Source organism: Acanthochromis polyacanthus, chromosome 18 (genome assembly GCF_021347895.1).
Source record: "Acanthochromis polyacanthus isolate Apoly-LR-REF ecotype Palm Island chromosome 18, KAUST_Apoly_ChrSc, whole genome shotgun sequence".
Lineage (NCBI taxonomy): Eukaryota > Metazoa > Chordata > Actinopteri > Pomacentridae > Acanthochromis > Acanthochromis polyacanthus.
In genome coordinates, this window is record NC_067130.1 from 19,367,444 (window position 1) to 19,395,060 (window position 27,617).

Here is a 27,617-nt window from a genome sequence, read left to right on the forward strand (position 1 = left end):
CAGGCAATTCCATGTTTTCAATGAAAACTCACACTTTATGCATGTGCTAGCATAATTGCACAAGGGTTTCCTAATCATCAATTAGTCTTTCAACACCATTAGCTAACACAATGTAGCATTAGAACACAGGAGTGATGGTTGCTGTGATAGTTCCTCTCTACCCCATGTAGATATTCTATTAAAAAATCAGCCATTTCCAACCTACAATATTCATTACTACATTAACAATGTCTAGACTGCATTTCTAATTAATTTAATGTTATCTTCATTGAAAAATGCCTTTCTTTCAAAAGCAAGGACATTTTTAAGTGACCCCACACTTTTGAGCGGTAGTGTAGTTTAAAATGAGTTTAAATTGAGTGACTGTGCTTCTGTTTCTTTCCACCACTGACGCACAGTGAGTATTTCAGTACTGAATCTTAATTAAAACATTAAATGTGACAGAAGATGCTGGATACTGTACAGTAGTGGGAGACAACAGCCGCGCATGCGCACAGTCTCCTCTCCTCCTGCCTCTCCTATGACTGACCGTTAGTGACCTCAGTCTCCGCAGCAGCACAACTTGGACCGGACCGGACGATAAAACGGAACACGGGGAGCGATGGCCGGGATTTTCGGGAAGATCTTCGTGGGCATTTACGTGGAGATCAAGCGGAGCGACGGTACGTAGCTAGCTCCTCACACACACACACGCCGCTCTCCATCGGGTTGGTCCGGAGGAGAGCAGCTAACTCGCCGCAGCGGGGTGTTCCTGCTAGCTAGCAGCGGCTACATCACCTCTCCGCATCGTTTTCACCAGGATGTGTCGGTAAAAACCAGACAGAGTGAAGCGTTAGAGCCCTAAAACCGACAGAAATGCTGTTCTCTGACACGCTGCTGTCGTCTGTCAGTCATGGAGATACACGCCGGTGGCCCGACCGGGCTGCCGGTCAGCCGGGCGGACGGCTCCGTCCACCTGTGAATAGTGACACCTGCCCTGGTCGCTCCGCGACTCCGATCATGGCTGAAGCCTGGTAGAGGACGGGATGCCTGCAGCAGCTGCACTGCATCATCCAGCAGTGGCCTGTGAATGTGAGGGAGGGCTGCACGGGGCCTCTCCTCTCTCACTGGCATTGAAATAGCCTGCGTCTTATACCCGCTCCTTTTTATAGCTCTAAAAATGTGTATTTTAATTATTCATTGATAACAAAGAATCCAATTAACAGCCAGTGAACGCAGCTCTTTAAGCGGTGCAGCACACAGTGAATGACAGGAGGAAATCTAATGATCAGCTCTGATCAGCCACACCCATCAGCACGGCTGATGATGGTCTTCACTGTCCATTATTCTCTCATCAACCGGTTGGTTGTTTAGTCTCTAAAATGCCAGAAACTGGTGAGAAATATTGATCAGGGAGGCCCAAGATGACAGACGTCTGCTGTTGTCCACAATGCGGCTGGAAAGATTAATCGATATTATAGGTATCATTATAGATGACACCTAACACATTTTTCACTGCAATTCTAATGCAGAGTAGAGTTACACTAGTAGAATTATAATATGTAAAAATCAGTGACAATACTAAGTGAATAAAACACAAACTAGAGCTGAACAATTCATCAAAATCTTATGAAAGTCACAAAATGGTCAAGTGCAGCACTGAACAATTTGGAGAAATTATACTTTTTCTGACTGATATTGTGATATACTTTAAAGTAGAACTGCAACCAACAATTACTTTCGTTAGTGATTAAACTGGCAATTCTTTTCTCAATAAATGAGTTAGCTGTTTGGGCTAAATGTAAGAAAATAATGTAAATGTCGACCAGTGTTTCCCAGAGCCCAAGATCACAAATCTCTTGTTTTTTGACATCCCAAAAACAGTCAGTTTGCTGTGACAGAGAGGGAAATAAATCAGAAAATATGTACATTTAAGAAGCTGAAAGAGTTTTTTTTAAAGACATTAAAATCCATGATCGATTATCAAATAATTTTTTTTGATAGTGAGAGTGATTATTGAATAGTTGTCGACTAACTTATTAATCGTTGCAGCCCCATCCATGAGCATCTAATTGTCCTTATCATAGTGTTTAAATAGAGTCTGTAGAAACTAGGAATGAAAAACAGCAGACACTGACACCAGCTCATCGCTTGCAGTGAAAAATCTCCACGGTCAGAGACGCTGCGTGTTAGTTTCACGGCTCATTGCTTGTGTTAATGTTTGCCTCTGATTTAAAGTTCAAGTAGCGCATACATGCTGTAGGCATCGCCTTTCCAGTCCCATGCAGCCTAATGTCTCTCTGCATCCTCTGCAGGACGAATACACCAGGCGATGGTCACATCACTGCATGAGGACAACGAGAGTGTGACAGTGGAGTGGATCGAGAACGGGGACACCAAAGGGAAAGAGGTGAAGCTGCTGCTGCACTCAGCTGCACTTTATGACTCTAGCTTGTGTTATTATGTCCTGGTGCAGTGATTTGTATGTAATGCATGCTGAACATGCAAGCGTGACAAGTGATCTTATGAATCTTTGTCAGAGGTGCTGGAAAGCAGTTTGTGCGCCAGCAAAACACAGTTCTTTTCAAACTTGTCTGTACTTTTAGTTGTGCTGCTGCAGTTAATTAAAGTATTAAAAAGTAGGCCAGAAAAAATAAGACAGACTATCATTTATGTATATATGTAAATGTTTAGCTGTCTCCATTTATATCTCCTGTCAAATTTAAAACTGAAGTTTCGAGTCCAAGACTGGAAAAAATAATTTTCACTAGTTTGTACCATTTAGACAAAACCAGTGTCAATAGACATTAAATCTAGTTAGTTTTTAGAAGATGCTGTTGTATGTTTTTGACATGCTGTGTTTTGTTGTGTCTGTTCTCTGTTCTGTACAGAGAGGTAAAGTCCTGCCCATTTTGGCGTTTCAAAATAAAAGTAGATGATATAACAGAAAAAATTATGTACAGTAGATAATAGCAAAAGACTATGCCATCAGTTTGAAAATTCAAAAGGTGATTTTGCAAATCAGGAAAGTTCCAGTTTATCATAAAGACAGTAAAATACTACACATTTTTTTTGTTGAACTGCTCATCTCACATCAACACACAATATATGTCACGAACAAAGCCATCACCAGTGCTGAACAAGTAAGTGATTTCGAATCAAAATTGCAATTGGGAACAATTTAATTAGCAAATTGCAAAGGTTGCAGTTTAGGGTATGCATTATGCAGGGGATTTCACTTCCAAAGTTTAAACTGTCAAGTCAATAGTTTTACAAATCCATGCCCCAAATCTTTCAACTCCAGCCATGACCTTGGCATATGAATGAGGATAAAATGAGGATAAAGGTATCAAAAGAGGTGAAACTCAATTCTGACCAGGTTGAGAGCTACTGCTCTGTCTGTCCGTCCGTCCGTCCGTCTTGATCTTCAGTGTCTCCAGGTAGCCTGGATAAATAGGCACCAATATGAAAAAAAATTAGTTTTTTTTAATATAGTGTCATCACACAGTTTGTCCCACAGAGCAGCTCTGACTCTGTTATTTACAATGTTCTCAGCACTATCTGCAGCACATGCAGCAGAGAACACATCCCAGCTGAGCAGAGAGTGGTACAGAGATGCTAATTAGTTTGCACATTTCAATGAGTGAGCAAGTCCTTTTTACTTCTCAATGTATAAATAATTTGTTTGAATATACATAAAAGAATATCGCCAATATATTAATATTGACATTTTTACACTCTTATATACAAATTTCAACCTTAGTTAGGTTGTACACTTTAATATGCAATTTCCATTCACACACACTCACACATAAGTCGCAGCAGAGCTGCAATACAAGATGCTCAACTGCCCTCAGGAGTAATTTAGGGTTTATTATCTTGTCTGAGGACATTGCAGCACATAGAAGAGCCAATGATGGAACCACCAACTTTAAGATTACTGGACTACACTGAACAAACAATAAATAGAAGAAATTAAACAATCTGCATACCAGAGAGAAAAACTCTCTGAACCTGTATGTTTGCCTATTAGCAAAGTTTATGTCAGGGAGATTTTAAATAGTCTTTTTCTTAATTTAGGATCAGATACTTGATGTTCCAATTTAACTTTAGCTGTCTACACTCATGCTCCCTTGATCTCAGTCAGCTGAGACGACCTGATTAAACACAGGTTATTGATTAAACACAAGTTAAAATATTAATAATAACATTATCTGTGTCTTGTTTCTTCCTCAGATCGACCTGGAGAGTGTCTTTGCTCTGAATCCAGATGTTGCTCCTGATGAGGAGATCCCACAGAGTCCTGAAGCTCCTCTTCCTCCCTCCAGTGTCGCCAAAACCAGTAAAGCCCCCAAGGTCTGCTCCCACCAGCAGCTATCAGTCATCAGCCACTGTTACTCATACATGACCTGTTCATAGGTTATTTAATATGATATGAGGAAAATACACTGCATTTGTTTTTCAAAATTGTTGAGACCTTTTTGCTTTTCTTTTCAAAGGGAAAAGTCTTTAAATACGGTCAAACACAGGTAGTTTAACTTAGAACTGTAAAGAGCCTAACAGAATCAAGAAGTATTGGCAGCCAGTTCCTGAAAGAACGGCTTATAAGTATTGTCATTAGTGATCTGGACATTATTTTCTGAATTTTAGAGTTGTAACTCTAAAATTATGGAAATTAGTGAAAAAGTGACATATACAGACTTTGTGTTGTCAAAAAGACAAAATTGTTAAATTTATAGTTTTAAAAAAATCTGAGAAAAACAGCAAATTCTAACATTGCAGGAACTGGAAGCCAGTAATTGTTGGGAATTTTTTTGCTTTAAAAAAATGACTAAAATGATTAATCTGTTGACTAATCGCTTAATCTACTTACCGTTTGATATCTAGTTCCTGGATTCACAGTTTTCATTGGACTGCTTTTTCGTATAACAACTATTTGTTCAATTTTAAACATCTGCCAGATTATTATCAGCTATAAAATAACAAATTATTATTCTAAATAACTGAATATAATTAAACTTTACCGGTAAATATTGCAATCTACTGAGCTCAGTACAGATGTCCTTTAGAGAAGCTGAATATAAATGGAAATCATTGTTAGCAGCAGAAACCTTCTTTATTCTTGTGGAATCAGGTTTTTCACGTCTTACATCTTACTGTTAAAGGCTTACTTATTGGTGGTTTTCAAAAGCACTTTTTGGGAATATAAAAATTAAAGCTATAGAGAAAATTAGTGCAAACTGCTTCAAATCCTGGAGAATTTGTAAACAGCATCTGCTCATCTGTTATTGCCTTTCAGACCAGACGGATTACAGCGATACCTAAGGCTGAAAATGCTCCACGGGAGAACAGAGGTATGTTTGATTTCAATCTACTGACCCACTGATGAATCTGAGGGAACTTACTCCGTGTGTTGCTTCAGTCGCTGCGACTACCCGCTGACACACAGCTTTCAGAAGTGTTAGTATTTACTGGTTGAGCACAGTGGGTTGAGCACTGTTTTGGGCGTAAAGATGTGTGTTTATGTGGAGCGGAGCACATGAAGCACCTCAGATTCAAGGTAGAAATACTCAGTCACGGGGTTGACCGCATATTTTGTTCATGTTATGCCTTCCAGAATATGAAAACTACCATTTGGAGATGTTACTGAGCTACAAAGTTGGATTTTTAAAATCACTTGGATCAGTGTCTCTAGTCACTAGTTCCAGAATTAATTCAGATGATCAACAAATGTGCTCCAAAACATCTGGTTCTTTGATGAGGTCCAAGATAGAAACTTGTGCACATCTGTGTTTTTAGGGGAGAAGTAAATGTTAACGCTCAGGGTGCACTTTGGGAAGAAACCTCCAATCGCTGAGCTTTAATTCCTAACAAGGACCACTAATGAAGGCTGAGAGCCAAAGATTAATCTGTGTGCTACGTAGGACTGGACCCCAATATTTGTTCATGACGTCGGTATCCGAATATTAATTTTGAGATCCAAATATTCAGATTTGTTTGTTCAGCACATCCCACAGATGCTCAATTGGATTGAGATCTGGGGAATTTGGAGACAAAGTCAACACCTCAAACTGGTTGTGGTGCTCCTCAGACCACTCCTGAACCATTTTTGCTTTGTGGTACAGCACATTGTCCTGCTGAAAGAGGCACCTGACTCCTTTCTATCACAACCAGCATTAGCTTCTTCAGCAATTTAGCAACAGCAGCTCATCTGTTGGATCGGATCACATGGGCCAGCCTTCGCTCCCCACGTGCATCAGTGAGCCTTGGCCACCCATGACCTTGTCACCTGTTCCTTTCTTGGACCACTTTTGATGAATACTGACCACTGCAGACCAGGAACACCCCACAAGAGCTGCAGTTTGGAGATGCTCTGATCCAGTCATCCAGCCAGCACAATTTGGTCCTTGTTAAACTTGCTCAAATCCTTACACTTGCCCATTTTTCTTGCTTCTAACATCCACTTTGAGGACAAAATGCTCACCTGCTGCCTCGTATGTCCAACCCACTAGCAGGTGATGATGAGGAGATAATCCGTGTTGTTCACTTCACCTGTCAGTGGTCTTATGTGGTGCCTGATCAGTGCATGTCGCAGATGCTCTTGAATGAGGCTCAGTGTCGCTGTGAACAGTTTACACAAAAACTGATTATTAAAATGGTTTGTTTTGTGTTTGCAATTTGACCTGAACTACAAATGAGTGATTATAAAGGACTGTGTGCTCCTCAGCTGCCGCAGTGGGAACCACCCGGGCCCGTCCCAGCCAGCACAGCCAAGCTGCAGAGCCGCCTCCACCCGCCATCGCTCCCCAGCCGACACTGAACCAGGCGCTGATGCAGCAGCAGAACGGTAACACACTCTGTCTGGATACTTCATGTCAGAGGTGATTCATGTCCACTTGGCTCTGTTCTGTCTTCGCAGAGACACTTGGATTTAGTTTCCAGCATCTCTGCTGTTTGTTTTGTGGTGGAGGGTACGCTGCAGCAGCCAGATAGGGTGATGTCATGCTTCCACACAGCTGTGTTCGAGAGCGTCAAAGGCTCTTTCACTGGCTGCAGCTTCATACTACAGCACTTGTTTTAGTTTTTCTCTGTGGCTGCTCGAATTACCATAAATCTGGGAACAAAATCAACTCTTCAGATTAATACTTGACACTTTAGAGTGACTTTAAAACAGAAATCTGCTGTTTATCAATATTTTACTTTCAATTAATCAAATTAGAAGACAAAAACTAACAGTGAATTAATTCTAATTGTCCCTCTGCTGCGCCCCCTGCTGTTTGGAGCTCAGCATCTCCAGTTTATTTACATGTAAAGCAAGTTGCTCATTAACCAAAAAAAGGTTATTACACAAATGCAGCTCTCAGAATGATTTTTTTTAAATGATTTTACCATATCTGGAAAAATTGAAATATAGAGGTACTACTATTGCTTTGCTATTAAAGACAAAATACATCTTCCAGCTGTTGTTTTATTTTATTACAACCTGGTGCACAGTGTGTACATACTTCAGTACTTTTACATATCACCCTAAAATTTAAATCCAGTTGAACAGATTAAATTGTCAAAAACTAATTAACATTTTGTAAAAATATACCTTTTTGATTTCATTATGTATCGACATTATTCATAGTTCTGTCAGTTTATTTTACAGTTAATTTCATACCTTTTTCTGTGATTTTACTAGATATTATCTGTAATTTAACAAAACGGGGAACATTGCAAAATAACAGCAAACTGGTTTAAAAAAATGACAGTTTTTTTTTTTAAATCGGTGGATCAGAAGTGGACTCTGGTGTTACCGTTTAATGTTTTGGGTTGTTGCTGTTGATTATTTTCATCTTCATTGTTCTTCTTTTCTAGCACGGAGGAAATCCAACTGTGTGAAGGAAGTAGAGAAGCTGCAGGAGAAACGAGAGAAAAGGCGTCTTCAGCAGCAAGAACTCAGAGAGAAAAGGGCACAGGTGAGGACAAAACATGTGTTCTGACTTTGTATCGCAATAAAATGACTTTGGTCTGCACAGTGGCTTGGTGGTTAGAACTTTCACCTTGCAGCTAGAAGATCCTCGGTTTGTGTCCCGATCTTCCCGGGATCTTTCTGCATGGAGTTTGCATGTTCTCCCTGTGCATGCGTGGGTTTTGTCAGGGTTCTCCAGCTTCCTCGAACACACCATAAACATGCTGAGGTTAATTAGTAACTCTAAATTGTTTGTAAATGTGAAAATGAGTGTTACTGTTTGCCTGTATATGTAGCCCTGTGATAGACTGGTGACCTGTCCAGGGTGTCCCCTGCCTTCACCTAAAGTCAGCTGGGATAGACTCCAACCCCTCCGTGACCCTAATGAGGACTAAGCGGTGTATAGATGATGGATAGATGGATGACGTTGTTTCAGGAATTTATCCTGAGAGATTTTGGTCCTTATCGATTAAAAATCATCCTCGCTTTTGTGTTCTGTCCCACTGCAGGAGGTGGATGTTAATTTACCGAACTATGAGATTATGTGTATGATCAGAGACTTCAGAGCCAGTCTGGACTACAGACCTTTAACCACCAACGATCTGGTAAGTTTAGAGCCCCTGGTAAATGCTGAGAGTAGAGAAACAGTTAAAGGAAAGGAGAGGGTGGAGGGGAGTGGGGGGTGAGGTGGGGGATAAGGAAATGGAGATAAAGGAGGAAAAGAGAGAGCGAATGAGAAGAGGATAAGATCTGCTAGAGGAAAGCAAGAAGAACAGAGAAGAAGTAGAAAAGAAGACACCAAAGGAGGAGATGAAGAAGGAAAGAGGTAGACGAGGAGGAGGAGGAGGAGGTATAGAAAAGGAGATAAGGAAGATAAAGAGAAGTAAGTGAAGGAGAGGAGCAATGGAGAAAATATAGAAAAAAAGATGAGATAAGACAAAGAATGGAGGAGGAGAGAAGGAAATGAAAATGAAGGGAAGAAGGAGATAAAGAAAAGAGGTACCAAATGAGAGGAAGAGAGAAAGTGGTAGAGGAAGAATGAGAGGATGTAAAAACAGAAAGGAAGGAGATAAAGAAGAAAAAGGGGAGGTAGAGGAGAAGGAAAGGAGGGCAATGGAAGATAAAGAATCAATAGAAGAGGTAGAGAAAGAGGTGGAGGTGATAAAGAGACAAGGAAAGGAGAGGAGACCAACCGGAGATAAAGAAGAGAGGAGCAAAAGAGATAGAGAAGGAAATGTAGATAAAAAGGAGGACACACCAAATAGGTTTTTGTTTTCACTTTCTCTGTCCATCACTTCTGATGCAGACATGAAGTTAAAACTTGGTCAGAGCATGAAAACACATACAGTAAATACCACATACAGTTACCTGTTGATGTATTGAACTGTTGATGTATTGATCTGTAACCTCTAATGTTTCAGATCGAGGAGCACAGGATATGTGTGTGTGTTCGTGCACGCCCCCTCAATAAAAAAGGTGAGCAAAGCTGTACACAGCAGGTGTGTTCAGACAGAACCAAACTCTTTCAAGAAGCGTCTTTCCATTGAATATATATTCAGTCATGTCTCCACTAAAATTTTCTTAATCTGTCTTCAAGCTGCAGCAATTAGTCAAACAGTTCACTGATCAGCAGAAAAATTAACTAGCAGCTGTTTTAGTAATTGCGGAATGTTGCAACAAGTTTTTGGCTGAACAGCAAGCATTTTCGAGGGGATTTTTCCTACGCCAGGAAATGTGGTGAAGTTATGTGACTATTGCTGTTTGTTTGTCTGTCTGTCTGTCAGCAACTTTACTCAAAAGCGGACCAACAGATTTGGATGACATTTTCAGGGAAGGTTAGAAATGACACAAGGACCAAATGATTAGATTTGGGCAGTGATGCAGCTTATAGTCTGAATCCACAGATTTGTTAAAGATTTCTGTATCATTGCGAGATTGCGGCACGGCATCACTGTAACTATGACTACAAGTGAACGCTGCCTGCTGACGATCACATTATTGTGATCCTACTACAAATCCACCGCTGTGGACTTGTCAAGACTTAATTGTCGGAAATGATACAAGGAACAACTGTATGATTAAATTGTGAGGGTGTTTCCGAGTGCCGTCAATTCCTGCTGCCCGCTACATATTTAGGTGATGCGTTTCGGGATCCATACATTACATACACATGCATAACACACGCCTGTGCTCAGTGCAAGGTCATTTGTTTGTGGGTACATCTGTATTAAATGGCCACATTCTACACTCAACAAAAATATAAACACAACACTTTTGTTTTTGCTCCCATTTTTTATGAGATTAACTTAAAGATCTAAAATTTTTTCCACATACACAATATCAGCATTTCTCTCAAATATTGTTCACAAATCTGTCTAAATCTGTGATACTGAGCACTTCTCCTTTGCTGAGATAATCCATCCCACCTCACAGGTGTGCCATATCAAGATGCTGATTAGACACCATGATTAGTGCACAGGTGTGTCTTAGACTGCCCACAGTAAAAGGCCACTCTGAAAGGTGCAGTTTTGTACCAGTTCCCACCAATATCCAGCAACTTCCGCAGCCATTGAAGAGGAGTGGACTCTCCCAATAAAACAAAACTGCACCTTTCAGAGTGGCCTTTTATTGTGGGCAGTCTAAAGCACACCTGTACACTATATCGTGGTGTCTAATCAGCATCACTAACTAATAAACAAATGCTGCATTTTTAAGGCCCTGTTTACACGAGGACGCTTGAAGGTAAAAACGTCAAAATATTTCAACAAAACACCTTATCGTTTATACGGGGACGGCGTTTTGGGGGCTTAAAAACGCAAAAATTTGAAACCGGCCTCCAGAGTGGAAAAGTTGAAAACTGTCCGCCGTTACGTTTCCGTCTAAACAGCAAAACGCAAAACTTTGCCGAGATCTGACCACGTCGCGTACGCGATTATGTCGCATACGTGCGCCGGTGCTTTGGTTTGCCGGCCGGTACAAGGAAGTAAACAAATTCCGTTTTGGGTTTTTGTGGCTTTGTAGTCCAAAGTGGTTCGAAGCAGTAGTACCGCTTCGTCTGTCCAAACAAAGTTCTTCTTACTAGTCGCCATCTGACATTTACCGCGGCGGAGATTTGAAAAGGGAGATGGTACGCATGCGAGTAGACATGGCAGAGTTTTATCACAGCGCCACCTAGCTGCCTGGCATGCATATCCAATCAAATTCCACACTATAGCGTCACTGTATTTACGCAGATTTCCTTCAAAACCGCTCGTCTAAACGTGAAATATAAAGTGAAGACAAGACGCCACTTTTGTGTTTTCTATTAAGATGGTCCTCGTATAAACGTAGCCCCCAAAAAAAAAAAAAATGCTGCATTTCTGACAATGCCATATGGGGGAATGTACTCTCTGAGTGCTTTTCCAGTTGCTCCTATCACAGTTTTCTCACTGTGTGCTCATTTTTCACTGCAACATAATGCCATACAACTCTTTGGAAGAGCACAACATATGGTTCAAGTAGAGAGAACTCAGGAATGTCTTCTGTGCAGTCATGGCTTCGCGGTTTTGCTGAGGAGTGCACTCATGAATTTTTAAATGAGATGTATAGAACGTAGTAAATCTGATTAAATTTCGCCATTTTAGGTTTAGATTTGGTTGCTCGCTAGAAAAAAAATCTTTGTCTCTCCAGAGTTATCAGTGAAGGATCTGGATGTGATCACCATCCCCAGTAAGGACGTGGTGATGGTCCACGAGCCCAAGCAGAAAGTCGACCTGACGCGCTACTTGGAGAACCAAACTTTCCGATTTGATTATGCCTTCGATGAGAACTCCACCAATGAAATGGTTTACAGGTACACAAGTGTTTTTTTTTTTTCTGTGTTGCAGCTCATCAGACAAAGTCCCTGCTGCTACTAAAGCCTTTTCTGTCGCAGGTTCACTGCTCAGCCGCTGGTGGAGACCATTTTTGAGCGGGGGATGGCCACTTGCTTTGCTTACGGACAAACTGGAAGTGGAAAAACACATGTGAGTGCTTTGACTCTAGTTTGAGGAGAATTTGTTTTTAGTGTCACTTTACATTTTGTGACATTTATCTCCTTTTAGACAATGGGAGGAGACTTTTCAGGAAAGAACCAGGACTGCTCTAAAGGGATCTATGCACTGTCAGGTTAGTATTTCTTTCCCCGTTTTCACTGCTGGTTACCATGCTTGACTGAATTTAGCTGAGCGTCTGTTTTTTCTCCCTGCAGCCAGAGACGTTTTTCTCATGTTAAAGAAGCCAAACTACAAGAAGCTGGATCTGCAAGTTTTTGCCACATTTTTTGAGATTTACAGCGGGAAGGCAAGTGTCTCAGCATGACTGAGAATTTATTCAGATAAATAAACCCCATTGTTTATTATTCATATCCTGTCGATAAATATTTTAGAGGCACAACTGAAAATGATTCTCAGCAACTGTTTTGATAGTTGATTCAAACATTTAAAGACTCACTGAGGAAGATTTTAGCGGACGCTACATTTCCCGTGAGCCTCGGCATGCACTGTCGCAAACCGTCGTAAACGATACGATGTAGCCAATACCCACACAGTGTTTTTGCCACAAAGTTAGTCAACTAAACCAGTCACAGTCAAACTAATCCCATAGTCTACTAACCACACAGAAAAGACAAAAGAATTGTATCAAACTTACAAAGAGCTAAAGTTACGTACCTGTCTATGAAAAGCACAGCCAGCTCGACATCTGTTTTGATTCCTTTTTGCTCCCGGAATTCTGTCCACCTCTGAAATGCCTGTCCAAGATGAACTTTTCTTTTGCTTCATTGTCGATCTGACAACCTTTTTGCTTGCAGACTTTGCTCCGTTAGCTTCCTTTTGCGCTCCATGTGTGCCGTCTTCTCAACCAACTCTCCGCTCTGCTACTGCTAAAACAGGGTTTCCGCGGGGTTTTAAAAAGTGATAAATCAAAAACGCAAAATTTAATGGCCTTAAAAGGTTTTAAATTTGGGCAAAACGGTATTATTTTTTAAAAACGAGGTATTATTTTTTTTCTTTTAGACAATGAGCTGTTTCATTTTGATCAAAAAATAAACATAAATAAAATAAAACATATCTTGCTTGCAAAATTTTATACCGGAACGTTCGTCAGTCGCTCACGTCGACATCATAGCAATGCATTCATTGGTCGTTAGAGAGCTGAAATCATCTGCGTGCGCACTGAGTACATAGCTGACTTAGCTGCTGCAATGCTAACTTGACATCTCCCTGGATGATGCCAGTTCGACTTCCGAGAGCGACCGCGGCCTGCGGGATCGCGGATTAGCGCTCATCTGTCCGCAGATTGCTCTCCCACAACCTATACGTGGATCCAAACTTTAAGCCGTATTACTGCCGAAGTCTAATCACTTAGTCCTTGCGTCATTTCTGACCGACCCTGAAAACTTCATTCAAATCCCTGAGTCCGTTTTGAGTGATGTGGGTAACAAGGAAATGATTCACACACGCTGATCGTCACATAAGTCCGCCGTGGCTCTCAGCGGCGAGACCGAGACGCCCCGTCTGCCCCAGTTGTCCGACCACGGAGCGCGTTGCCTGTGGTAGCGTCCCGCTCAGGCGGTGGTCGACCCTCCGGATGACATGGACATTTCTCTCCACTCTTTGGTGGAATAATTAATTTAATTTACCTCATTCTTTCAGTGCTTTAATGGATCTGGATGCAACAGTTTCCATCATGGTGATTTGTCTGGTCTGTTGTCCGCTCATTTCAGCCGTTCTAATATGTTTCGTGAGTGTGTATCAATCGATGATTTTTTTTCTTTTTTTGTATTCCACCACAATATTGCACGGTTGTAAAATAGTTTAGCTCCGCTTTGGTGAAGAACATCAGTGAATTAATTGTTTATCACGGTCTTCAGCAGTAATTTTTATTGGTAAATGAGAGACATTAGTATCGCACATGTCTGCATCTTCAAACCATAAACAGGAAGTGAATTCGGTGACATACGTGCATTACGTTTGCACTGGGAGCTGCTATGATTGGTGGAACTCACGGGAGGCGGGCCAAAATTGCGGGAAAGTTGCGGTGATTGGACAAAATTGCAATGGCTGAACTAATCACAAAATCAAATTCTCTGAGGAAAAGATACAAAGAGAAGGAGGAGGAATTGGTGCAAATGGACAAAACTAACGAGGACAAGGCTGTGCAGCTGACGCACTTGCCGTAAGATTCTGATTTTGTCTCTCTCTCTATTTTATGAAAGGTTAAGGCACTTGGCACAAGATTTTTTTATTTTGTCATCCTGCTCTCTTTTTGATTAAGTGTTTTGTGAAAATTTGCGTGCAGATTTGTTGGTCATTTAAACCTAGTTGGTTGTTCAATCCTTGTCTCAATTTGTTTTTACTGGTTTGTGTGGTTGTTAAACATGTTCTTAATGGGCTAGTGGAGTCTTCCATGGGGACTGGAAATAAATGTGCAATATTTTGTCTAAATCTCTTATTTTATCATATTAGTAGCTGTTGCCTAATGGTTGGGAGTCAATCTTGAAAAGGTTGTACGTAAGTTTAAATTCAATACCATTCCATCGCTTAAGCGCCTCTGAAGCAAGGCACCCACCTCACATTGCACCAGTTATTGTAACTAATACCCTGCAGCTAAATAACTAGGTCTCCTTGGATAGTGGTAAGTATGATGTAAGTGTTGTATGTCAAAATCTGCGTGCATATCAAAAAAGGTTTCTGATTAATACTTGCAACTCGGTGTCTTGATGGTTGTAAAAAAAAATCTGAAGGTAGTAAAAAAAGGTATTAAATGGTAGTAAATTTAACTTCAAGATTGGTGTATAAACCCTGTAAAAACAACTAGCTCCGCTCTGCTACGCTCCGTCAGCGCACGCGCACCGTATTTGCTGTAAATCGCTCCGTCTCTCACAGGAAGTTCCAGAGGAGTCGACAAAAAATTAATAAAATACAAATATTTACAAAACCAAAATGATTCATAAATCGAAAATGGGGGCATTAATAAGTGTAAATAACGAAGATTCATCCACATTAATATGAGACTTTATGAGCATAAAAATCTTCCTCGGTGGGTCTTTAAGTAATTTTCAAAGCAAAAATTTTGAACATTATAATAATTCATATTTGATGCTTTGTAATACAGGAGTGCTCGCTGGAAAAGAAAAACAAGAACTTTATGAAAAAAATGTTGTGCTTAAGGAAATTAATAGAGGCACCCAACATTTTACAGACAGACTAATTTGATTTCAGAAAACATCCAGCAGCATATGAGCATTGATTAAAAAAGCCATTAGTTTCCTTGTTTTTATTATTTTTAACAATGAAGAACAAAACTGAAGTCACGAAAACTGAAAAAATAACACACGAGGAATGTAGTCAACATGTATTTTCAACAGGTTTGTCCAAACATTTGACTGCTATGGCAAACACTTCAAAGATAAAGATATTGAGTATGTTCATATTTATAGATTTGTTTTATTTATCTCTGATAAAAATTAAATCTTCTCTTGGGTAATGAATGTCTTCTCAAAGTTGGATGTATGTTTTTCATGCAGTGGCTCAGAAAATGACAGCAGTTGTGTTAATTTGCATGAAAGGTGTTTGACCTGTTAAACCGTAAAGCCAAGCTACGGGTCCTGGAGGACGGGAAGCAGCAGGTGCAGGTGGTGGGGCTGCAGGAGAGGGAGGTGAAGTGTACGGAGGACGTCCTCAAACTCATCGAAGTGGGAAACAGCTGCAGGTAGGCACAGGAGGGGATCATCTTTAAAAATAGAAGAGCTGCAGTTTGAGAGCAGCTGAATGAACATGTTGTCTCCCTCAGGACGTCCGGTCAGACGTCGGCGAACGCTCACTCTTCTCGGAGTCACGCCGTGTTTCAGATCATCCTGCGTCGGCGAGGGAAGATGCACGGAAAGTTTTCCCTCATCGACCTGGCGGGAAACGAGAGAGGAGCGGACACATCGAGCGCAGACCGACAGACTCGACTCGAAGGAGCCGAGATCAACAAGAGCCTGCTGGCACTCAAGGTCTGCCCTCAGTGCTTCAGTGTCTGATGGATTTAGATCTTACAAACGGTTACTATGGATCCTTTGCTATTTTTACGTCTCACTGTGTCATTACTTCAATTAGAATAGGTAAAGGCAGACACAATGAAACAAGAAGTCATCTGGTGCAGTGCAGTTACTTGCTCCACCCCAACTAATCTGACTATGGGCAGCATTTTAAAAAAAAAGAATTAGTTTTATTCTCAAGCAGCTTTTCATATACTAAGAATTTGGCCTGGTACACATCATCAAACCCTGACGAGATTTTTTTCTGCAGAAGTGTTAAGTGTGCAAGTCAGTAATCAGTGTTAAAAGACTAAGAAGTGAAGCAAATCCAAGGTTTTATAAAAATAATAAAAGTTTCATTGTGCAGGAATGCTCAAATCTTTCACCAGAACAATATTACATAGTATGTAATGTAAGATAATATAATAATCCTGTTTAAAAACCTTTGCTTTAACACATGAGGTTAGTATGTATGGTGATGCCAGAGGGAAGCAGCTCAAACTGAGATGGGGTAATTTTGATTTTACCTATAACTGAAATAGCCATATTCCTCTGGAGCCACGCCCTTATAGTTTTAAATAAATCTTAATTTTTCCATTTCCTGATGGAAACTGGAGATGTAACAGTCCAAAATTCAATACAGCCGAGTATTTAATTTTGTGACGTCAAACAACAAATCCTGTGCTATGAGAACCTAGAACTGATAAATATTACCTATTTTTCATTGATAAATGATTTACTAATGGATGATATTTATGTAACTGATCATCAGAAGTGTTGTCTGATAGTTTCCTCATGCATGTGGTGTATTTTAGGAGTGTATTCGAGCTCTTGGCAGGAACAAACCACACACTCCGTTCAGAGCCAGCAAGTTAACCCAGGTGCTGAGGGACTCGTTCATCGGAGAAAACTCCAGAACATGCATGGTAGGAAACACCACCGCTGCATGTATCAGTGCATCCACTGTGGACAGAAGCATTTGATCATAGTGAAGAGTTCTGGTGAATAACTGGCTGAGGATTCCTCCCACAGATTGCAACCATCTCTCCTGGGATGGCGTCCTGTGAAAACACCCTGAACACGCTGAGATATGCCAACAGGTAAAACACATTTTCCTAAACAGGAATCACTCCCATATGCTAATGTAAAAATCCTACAAATAGAAGAGTTTCAATTTTAATTTCAAGTTTCTTTGTCTTATGAATCAAGAACAAGTTATTTTAGTCAATCAGTGGCTCTACAGGACAACATACAATACAGTAACTGACAGACATCTTATGTGTAATTCAATTCAAAAGCTTTCAAAAAATCATTGACTGCTGTACATATTATCTGAGAGATGAGTTTCCATGTGGCAGACAGGAAGAGGCGAGAAACATCTCATTGTTTATCCAAAATAACACAACAGTAATCATTTCAGTCTTGAATCAGCTGGATCAAACCTGCCTTGGTTACCTGTGTGCCTATGTTTGTTTTGCGCCTGAAACAATTTATATTGATGAGACAAAACATTGTAACCACCTGCCTACCCAGATGGCAAACTATGGGTGAATCAATGTTGAATCTATGTTGAGACCTAACGTCGAAATTATACAGAAAGCGCAAGGTTGATAAAGTGTTGAGTCAACGTTTGCTTACATAGATTACATGTTTGCAAACATAGATTCAACATTAATTAAACATTGACCTGTCAAACATTTTAATTAAACCAAAATACAATGTAGATTCAATGGCATCTTTTAAACACAAACTTCAATGTTGACAAAATGTTGTTGAATCAACGTTGATCCAACCATCAATCTTCAACCGTAACCAAAATTCAACCTTCTTAACCCTAATTCAACATTGATTTAACATCTTTTGCTATCTGGGTAAAGTGTGATTTATGGTTGAAAAGCAAACGTTGACTCAACATTTTATCAACCTTGCGCTTTCTGTATAATTTCGACGTTAGGTCTCAACATAGATTCAACATTGATTCACCCATAGTTTGCTATCTGGGTAGTATTGTGTTGCTCCCCTTCATGCTGCTGAAACTTCTCTGACCCAGTGGGGCATGGACACAGGACCTCTGAGGATGTCCTGTGGCACTGGGATTGAGGCAGTGAATTCTGTGGGTTGCAGGGTGGGACCTTCCTAGATCAGGATTATCCTGGTACATCCCACAGATGCTCAGTAAGATTTGGATCTGGGGAGTGTGGAACACAGGTGAACACCTTAGCTCTGTAGTGTTGCCTGGGTCACTCCTGAGAAGTTTTTGTGGTGTGCTGGGGTGCATTGTCCTGTTGAGGGTGGCATCAAGGACTGCTGCTGTCAATGGGGGGGGTTGGGTGTTGCTTGACCTGCAATGTTTAGGTGGGTGATCCATGTCAAACATCGACATGAATGTCAGGACTCAAGGTTTCCCAGCAGAACACTGCATTATATCAAGATGATGGATGTTATTCACTTCACCTGTCAGTGGTCAGAATGTTGTGGCTGATCGGTGTATATTGATGTAAAAGTGAGTGCACACCGTTTACCTAATCCTCTCGCTCGTGTATTTCTCTGTTTTTCTCTCCTGCCATGCTATTCCAGAGTAAAGGAGTTTGGGATAAGTCCCTCAGACATTCCCTTCTCCCAGAGCGGGGGTGGAGGAGGTCGCTCTGAGCTCTCTCCTTCTTATGAGTATGATCACTTCACTGCGTCTCTCAGCAATATCCTGCCGCCATATTACTATCTGTCACCTCCCACTTGAAGCCGGGCAGACGCTGGGCATTTTATTAATCTTGTACGTAATGCCAGCTAAGTCAACACATTTGAATCGACCATTAATCCTATGTTCTCTATGTTCCGTATCAGTGAATTGGTCACACTGATTCCCCAAGCCTCTGTCCACACATCGTGCTCTCTGATCAGCGCCATGTTCGCTGTGGTTTGCTTTTGTAAATTTAAATGCACTGAGGAAACTTCATGCTGAATTCTGGGAAATTGAATTGTGGAATTGCTCAAACTACACACTGACACAGCCAAATGAAATTTCTGACATGCCAGATGTCCAGCTGATAATCTGAGATCCAGATCATTGATTTGTTCTGGATGTAATCAGGTACCCGTCAATCTGCACATGAAGCCACATCCAGCGTGGAATCTGTTCAGCCTGAGTCTGAGATCAGTGTGTGACGGTAAAACGTTAAAATTTGAGCTGAACCTGTCCAGCGTCTGCCTTGTTTCACCTGTTAACAACCACTTTCTGTTTCTCCCTGTCCACTTATGTTAACCCAAATCATCTTATTTATATTTTAGATCAACTGGTAGAATATTTTTTTTGTCATGAAAACATTAAAACCATCAACGAATGCATCTTTCTAATGAATATTACTTATATTTGCGATTCCTCCATCATCAGTGCAGATCATACTCTGTAGGTTTTATGCCAGCTACTCACCAGAGCGCCAAATTCACCGTTATGTCCTGTTCGCATAACATTTGCTAAAAACGTCCAGCTGTTTAGGAGAAACGGCTGGGTTGAACACGGACTAGCACAGAGGCCATGTTTCTGTGCAAGTTTGGAAATAAATTTAAATGAACTTCCAATTAAATCAGTTTTCAAAAAAATCCGCATCACTGCACATTTCCATCCAGAGTGTTGTATGAATCAAATGAACCACCGGTGGAGTCAGAAAACATGACAAATTACATTCATGTTCCATCCATTTATTTGAGGAAAATTGGTGTCTTTATCACTTCATCCAGATCTATTGTTCTCATCTGCTGCTACCTTTTGTTTCTTCATTTTGTTTTCATTATTGCGCCACAACTTCTACTCCTGAGAGCTTACAACCTGATTTATACGTCCACAAATGGAAAAATGTGCTTAAAAACAGTTAAATTAAACCACTTTTTGTTTGTTTTCATGACATTTCCTGACAAAAAGAATGAAAAAGGTGTCCAATAATCATCTCATCTTGAGCCCGGTGTCTGTAGAACATCTGCATTTTTTTGTCCTGCTTTGTACTCAGTTTGCTTTGGTGTCTATCATTTGTTTGTTTTGCTTTTATTTTTCCAGGCTTGATTTCCTAAAAGCTGCATTACGTTCATCCTCCCCGTCATGTTTCTCTGTTGTAACTCACACAGTGCTCATCATAGGTTCGTCTCCCGGCATGATGAGCGACATGTCACCAGCCTGTGTATTTACATTACAAACGCGTCATTGATGTTCACCTCAGCAGCGGTCGTCAGAGCGTTGTTTTTATGAGCGGCTGTGATGTTGTCAGGGTGAAGGAGCTCACGGTGGACCCTGCAGCAGCGATGGAGCTTCGTCAGGGAGGACACGTCACCCAGCTGGAGGTGCTGGAGGCTCAGTGGGGAGTCGGCAGCTCTCCACAGAGAGATGACCTGAAGCTGCTTTGTGAACAGAATGTAAGAGACTGAAGCAGCTCTGGCTGTTGGTCCTTTCCACTGCAAAAACTCAAAATCTTACCAAGTCTATATGTCTAATTTTTAGTCAAAATGTCTCATCTCACTTGATTACCTCCGCCAAGGAGGTTATGTGACACCCGGCGTTTGTGTGTCTGTCTGTCTGTTAGCAAGGTAACTCAAAAAAGCCTGTGCAGATTCACATGAAATTTTGAGGGGATGTAGACTATGGTAAGAGGAAGAGCTGATTTAATTTTGGTGGCAATCCGGAAAGGATCCTGGATCACTTTTAATTTTTTAGTATGTTTTAGTATGTGGTCCAAAATATGACAAAAACATCATAGGTTAGTATGTCGTCCAACAAATTGGATCAAGGTGTCCAGATAGCTCAAATGGTTAAGAAGGTGATTTGTAAACAGAACTGTGTCAGAGACACAGGTTTGATTCCAGCTCATGATCCTTTACTGCATAGGTTTCCTGTTTTCCTCTCTATCCTTGGCGGAGGTCTGCACTCTCTGAGTGCTTTTCTAGTTTAAGATAAATTCACTAAAGAAAACAAACGAGTGACGTTTCCACAAGATGGAGGGACTTTTTTTTAAGACAATGCAGCTTAAATATCGTGTTAAGTCAAACAATCAGAAATGATCTTGTATTAACCCTCCTGTCATCCTGCAGGTCAAATTGATGCGTTTTAAAGTTTAAAAATGTATATATATATTTCACAATGAAATCTTCTGCATTTTCAAACATTTTTGAGAAATTTGTGAATTTTTTTAATGGAAAAAAGAAATGTTAAAAAAATATTTCTTTAAGAACATTCACAAAAAAATCTACCAAAATCCAGCGAATTTTTTTGTGAAAGATCTTAAAGAAAATACTAGAACTTTTACTGATATGTCATCGTTTTAGATATCTGTAGGATTTTTTTTGGGAAGATTTTTATTCATTTTTTGAAAATATTTACAATTTTTTACATTTTTAAAAATTTGTTTCTTGCCAAATTTGAAGATTTTTTTTTAAAATAACACTTTTGAGGGAAACTTTTAAGGACTTTTCCTCATGAAGATGTTGCAAATTTTTAAAAATTTGGGGAATTTTTTTGCAGAATTTTTGGATTTTATTCAGACAAGGAAGCAATATTTTTTGGTGCCGTAAATGAGGACAACAGAAGGGTTAAGACACATAAGCTTGACAATCCTGGTAAAATATAGCTTAAAATAAGTTTTCCTAGTTCCAAGTTAAGATCTCAATATTCTAAATATCATATCTAGAAATCTTACCAAGAAATCTTTTGCTCTTTCTATTGGCCGATTTTTAAAAAAAAAAAATTTCCCCCACTTATTTGAAAGTAAAATTTCTTTGAAATAAGTTTTTCTTTCTTGTTTTGAGAGGGGCATTTTTTCCAGTGTAGTTTTAATGCTTGGAAGCTGAGAATTCTGTGACGTGTCAGCAGCAGTTTTCAGTTCTTAACCACATCTACATTTGTGTGTTTTAGGAGGAGGAGGTTTCCCCGCAGCTCTTTACTTTCCATGAAGCCGTCTCTCAGCTGGTGGAGATGGAGGAGCAGGTCCTGGAAGATCACAGGGCTGTTTTTCAGGTACAGACATCCACAAACACAAAGTCTGGAGTGGGGATAATTGGTTTGCAACTGAAGGCGCAATTTGAATTTGGAATTAACAATTCAGGATATTCAATTCAATTTTATTTATACAGCGCCAATTACAGGTCAAAATTGTCTCAAGACGCTTTACAGAACCCATATGCCTGAACTCCCAGAGCAAGATCCTAAGATGACAGTGGCAAGAAAAAACTCCCTTTTAACAGGGAAAAAACCTTGAGTAGAACCCGGCTCTTTATGTGGGGGGACCCATCTGCTGCTTGAAGGAGGGCTGAGAGGAACAGAAGAGGTAGAGAGGGGGAGGGATGGGAGAAGAGGAGGGTGAGTGCATGATAAGATGAATGATACATACAAAGTACAAGCTAACATTGAAATTGAGTCATAGTTTACTGTTATAGTGGCATTAAAAATATTACATGTATAGCTGGTAGTAAAATTCAAACAGTATGTAGATGAAAATATCGAGTATAGTGAGGGTGATGCAGAATATCTACATATAAATTATGAAGCACGTCTGACCCAGAGTTAAAATGGTGTCGGTGGTTTCACAAGTTCATTGTGTGGCAGTCACTATTTTAAATGTATCTCATTTCCATCACAAGTTTTACATCTATTAGACAGTGAATGCTTGAAAAAATGATATTCCAAATCAAATCACAATATCTGTTAGAAAAATTGTAAGTAGATTTTCAGCTCTAGTGTGGACAAAACGAAAATATCACTTAGCCAGAAATGATATTTTACATTTACAAAGAAAAACCTGGGGGAAATCAATCATTTATATTTTTAATACTTGTCCACACAGCTCTCTCTGACTTTAGCTGCAATAGCTAAAGTTTTAATGCTTTCTTTATTGTCTTTTATCTTTTTTTAGCTGATAATGTTATTCTGTTTTTGTTTTATTACTGACTTTTTTTGTACCAAATTAAATATCATCTTCCCAATTTGTTATTCTATTATAATGTCAGTACTGATTAGGTCATATCTCGGCCTGCTGATGCCAGAGGTAGTTGGCTCAGTCGCTGTGAACTCTATGTAATTGTGTGGTAAAGCAGCTTTAAAGCACATAATTCAGTGTATTTAAATACATTGAATGCTAGCAGCTAGCCTTCACTCAGCACAGCCTTCTGACTTTAGCTCTGTAGTTAACTTTCTACGGCGGCATATTGTGGCAGAAAGTCAGTGAGAGGTTTTATCTCATCCACATATGTAGTTACTGAGTTTAGCCTTCGTGAGGCAGTATGAAGTTTCTGTATCACACCTAATACCAAACTGAATGCATTGATGGCTCCAGCACTGACAGTTCATTGGGACCTATTGAAATACAAGGAATTATTTGCCCAAAACAGTTGTATTTTTGAGGGCCTATAGATGCTCCAAAACTGATGAAAATTTACTCACACATCAGAACTGGCAACAAGTTTGATATTTTGTGGGACTTGCGTTTTTGTGTGTAGCAACATGCCTCCATAGCACCCCACTGCAAAATTTGTAACATCTTCTACGGACAGGACGTTTCACCCACATCTACAGCATTTGGTATTAGGCACATGCAGCTTGTCAGGGTACCCAAAAAGTAGTGGCAGCCATACCCTAAACCCAACAGGAAGTCTGCCATTTTGCATTAACTTTGAGATTTTTTTCAAATTTTTGCTCAGTTTCAAGAGCTAAAAGGGGTAACTCCAAGACAGCTCAGATTTGCCCAGTATGTAGAACAGGCCTTAATGATGAAAACTTATCAAAATCTTCCGCAACAGTCAAAGGGTGCAGTCACAGCGGCCACCAGAATTCTGAACTGTCGCCATGAAACAGGAAGTGCGGTCTAACTACCCTAAACATGCTCCAATGTCAGACTTTACACGTTTGATCAGGCTCCTGCCCTCATCACACCCATATGCTAATATTCATTCACTGTCATAGCGCCACCTGCTGGCAACAGGAAATGACATGTTTTACTCCTTGACATGCTACCGTTAGCTTTTTGACCACATTCACCTCAGACGTGGCGACATAAACCTGAAGACGTTGATGATGATTCATGGAGAACGGCGAATTTCTGCCTCACCATGACTACTGAAGTGTTTATATCTCAGGTGCACATGATCAAATTTGCCACATATTTCATATGCTGGACCAGAGTCCACATCTAAAGACATCCACACTTAAAAATGTAAGCATAGTCATAGCGCCACCTATCGGTAACTGGAACTTATAGGCAGTATATTTGCACATACTGTTGCTAGGAGCTTTTTAATATAATCCTTGAGATTGGTCAGCTACATTTTGGTATGACTGTCACACCCTGACATACACCACACCTCACCATACTCCATGTCATGACATGTTTGGTGTCTGAGGGACTGCTCAGTGCTGCTTGCAGCTTTAATTGGGTTTGAACCGTGTAAAAAAAAAAATAAATAAAAAAAAAAAGTCAGGTTGGGTTCAGAATTTTATAAGTTTTTTTGACTTTTAACTCACTCCCAGCACTTCCTCTGTGTTTTCTTTGCTCCTCCTGACACATTTTAAATCACTGTGGGCTCATTTTTCACTGCAATATAAAGTCCTGCACCTCTATGGAGACAGCACACCGAGGACTAGAAAGAGAGAGATGTGAGACATGCCTTCTGTGCATTATGCAAAAGTTAAAGTACCATAAATCAAAACAAAAACAACAAAGGATAGATTAATTTGATTATGTGATTTACAAAATTAAACAACTGGAATGCATGTATAACATTTTTCCAAGTGTCCATAACTGAGGTTAATGGTAACTCTACATACTATAGATATTTAACTACAAACATTTTCCTCCAAAGTTCACACTGCTCTGAACACGAAACATTCCTTCAGCATGGTGCAAGATGTTTCACCTCGCTGAATGAATCTTTCAGCAACCTGCTGCATTTATTTTATTGATTGTCATGTTTTCCACTCAGTCTCTCTAATTTGGTTCCATTTTATGATTTTATACTATTTCATTTTCATAGGAGCATATCACACATAATTGGTTCAATTTCTGGTTGATAAATGGGGCATTTTTTTGGAGATTTTTCAACCCTGTCTGCAGGTTTTGAGGTCCAGAGCGTTAAACTTGAGCTCGTTCTTTCCAGGAGTCGATCCGCTGGCTGGAAGACGAGAAGGTGCTTTTGGAAATGACGGAGGAGGTCGACTATGATGTTGAATCGTATGCAACTCAACTCGAGCAAATCCTGGATCAGAAGATAGACATTCTCACTGAGCTGAGAGGTAGAAAACCACCAAGCTCCTTTCAAACGTGTTTATGAAGCACAGAAACACAGCACAAGTCTTACCTGAATGACAGCAGATTAGCATAATGACCACAGCAGCACAAAATAACCACCTGCTTTCATACATTTAATATTTCAGTCTTAATCTATTTTGGACAGAAAGGATGAAACCAAACCAGAGATCACATCAGTCTATAAAAACAGTTTTTTCTTTCTCTGTGTGACACAGAGCTTAAAAGCAGTCAGTAATAATCTGACCAAAAGCTTCTTCTGTTCATTTGTGGATGAAGAAAGTAGATTCAGGCAAATCTGACTAAAACTGAAAGCACAAGCTTCTGTAACTCTACAATCAAATCAAATAAATCATGTAAAAGCCAATTTGAAACCATCTTTAACGGTGTTGTTTCATGTCTGAAAAGTCCTTCAGAGATCACCAGCAGTTAAACCCTTTAAGACCTGCCATTGTGCAAGTCCATCAGGACATATTCTTACTGTTTTTACAAATACTGCAGTGCAATTTTTGCTGTATTTTTATTTGCTTTACATTAATATAACCCTTATTATCCAAGTTTTAATAACATGTATTGACTTATGTCTTAACTACGATAAATTGCTTAAAAGTGTTGTCTTCATTTACGAGCACCAAAACGTATTGTTTCCTTGTCTGAAAAAATCCAAAAATTCAGCAACAAAAATTCCCAAAAGTTCTGAAAATTTGCAAAAACCTTCAAGAAGAAAATTCCAATAATTCCTTAGAAGTTTCCCTTGAAAGTTCTATTTTTTAAAAATCCCCCAAATTTGGAAAGAAAATTCTTGTAAATATTTTCAAAAAATGAGTAAAAATCTTCCCCAAAAAATCCTAAAAATATCTAAAGTGATTACATATATATCAGTAAAACTTCTAATATTTTCTTTAAGAACATTCACATAAAAATCAACCAAAATTCAGTGAAATTAATATTTCTTTTTTCCACCAAAATTGCTCAAAGATTTCCCAAAAATGTTGAAAATGTGGACATCAGAAGTTTCACTGTGAAAATATATTTTTCCCCACATTTTCAGACTTTAAAATGGATACATTTTGACCCGCAGCATGACACGAGAGTTAAAACACAAACCATAGGTTTCATACTCGGTATCACTACGCTTATTTCTTTTCCTACAGCTGCAACCAAATGTTCCCTAAACATGTCTGACTGAAGGATAATGCTGTTTGCTCCAACTTAGCTACAACCAGTGAACCTAAAAAAGTTAAATTGTTTTTTCTTTCACACATATTTCAAAATACAGAAACTGCACAGCTGTATCCCTCATCTAGTTGCACATCTACTGCCAATCAAAAATGAAGATTTAGTCATAGAGCCCACGCTATGCTGGGCTGTATCGGGCTAATAACACACGTGTAAAACCACACATATACAATAAAACCTGTAATGTTCTCTGTTGTTTCAGATAAAGTCAAGTCTTTCCGTTGTGCTCTCCAGGAAGAGGAACAAGCGAGCAAACAAATAACCCCCAAGAGGCCTCGGGCTCTATAGGCGAACCATGTTTCACTGTAACTCTGATCGTCCTCAGAAAGGTGAATCCTGCCGCTGAGGAGGTCACTGCAGATGAAAGAGCCGACTGAAGTCGGCTGTGATTTTCTGACACTGTACAGGCTGCTTCCCGTCATCCGTCCGTCCATCTGTAGAACCAGAGAGTCGACCGTCGTTGCTCTTCATCTTCCTGTGACGTGTATCTGCAACATTTCTGTCCAAAGTCACAAGTGCTTCATTTAAAAACAGAAAAGAGGTCAATGAGTATTTGTTGTAAATGAATTTTTATAGAGTCAATAATAGCTTCTCCTCACTTTGGCCAATTTTATAAACAGCCGTTGCCGTTTTGTGCAATATTTGGAGGGTTTTCTTCCCGTCCTCGCCCTCGTTTCAGCTTGAATGGGGCCTGTGGAGTTTGTGTGTAAAATGAGCCACTGTGTGTTTGTGTTGATACTGTATGTAATAAAGGTCTGATTGAGGCAAAGCCTGCAACATGGAATTAACAATACATGACATTAATTGAGCTGAACGGTGCACTAGGATCAAAGTGTTCCAGACAACATTTACTGAAACTGATTTTTCATTTGCCATAATAAAGGCTACTTCTTGTTGCTTTACGTGTTTTCATTTAACAGAACAAGCAGTCTGATGTGGAGCTATAAGGCTGAGTGATTCAGCTGCAACATTTATCAGGATTGAACTGTGAAAAGGTTATCTTTTTGTTTAAAATAATGCAAAACCTTCAACACGACTCATGTTAACAGTAGAAAAAAATTGTATATTATTCAAAAATATAAATACAGGCTTAGTTTTTAGTGTCAGAATGTTACATCAGCTACTTAAA

At 39.8% G+C, this 27,617-nt stretch overlaps 1 protein-coding gene across 2 annotated transcripts; it reads left to right on the top strand.

Annotated features, from left to right (window-relative positions):
* The first annotated feature begins 478 nt into the window (after nt 1-478).
* On the top strand, nt 479-27,385 carry LOC110969063 (kinesin-like protein KIF2A). Of its 2 annotated transcripts, XM_051938660.1 has the most exons (22): nt 479-662; nt 2,295-2,389; nt 4,216-4,335; nt 4,479-4,508; nt 5,279-5,333; nt 6,707-6,826; nt 7,840-7,940; nt 8,443-8,538; nt 9,355-9,409; nt 11,603-11,765; nt 11,847-11,937; nt 12,016-12,079; nt 12,162-12,253; nt 15,522-15,664; nt 15,746-15,950; nt 16,790-16,900; nt 17,007-17,074; nt 18,552-18,641; nt 20,231-20,375; nt 21,868-21,969; nt 25,101-25,236; nt 26,691-27,385. In XM_051938660.1, the coding sequence occupies exons 1-22, from the start codon at nt 602-604 to the stop codon at nt 26,774-26,776; spliced, it is 2,229 nt and encodes a 742-aa protein (XP_051794620.1). In that variant the 5' UTR covers nt 479-601; the 3' UTR covers nt 26,777-27,385. The 2 variants fall into 2 exon arrangements, with proteins under 2 accessions (XP_051794620.1, XP_051794621.1); XM_051938661.1 differs by lacking the exon at nt 4,479-4,508 and having other exon boundaries at nt 480-662.
* The last annotated feature ends 232 nt before the right edge of the window (nt 27,386-27,617 follow it).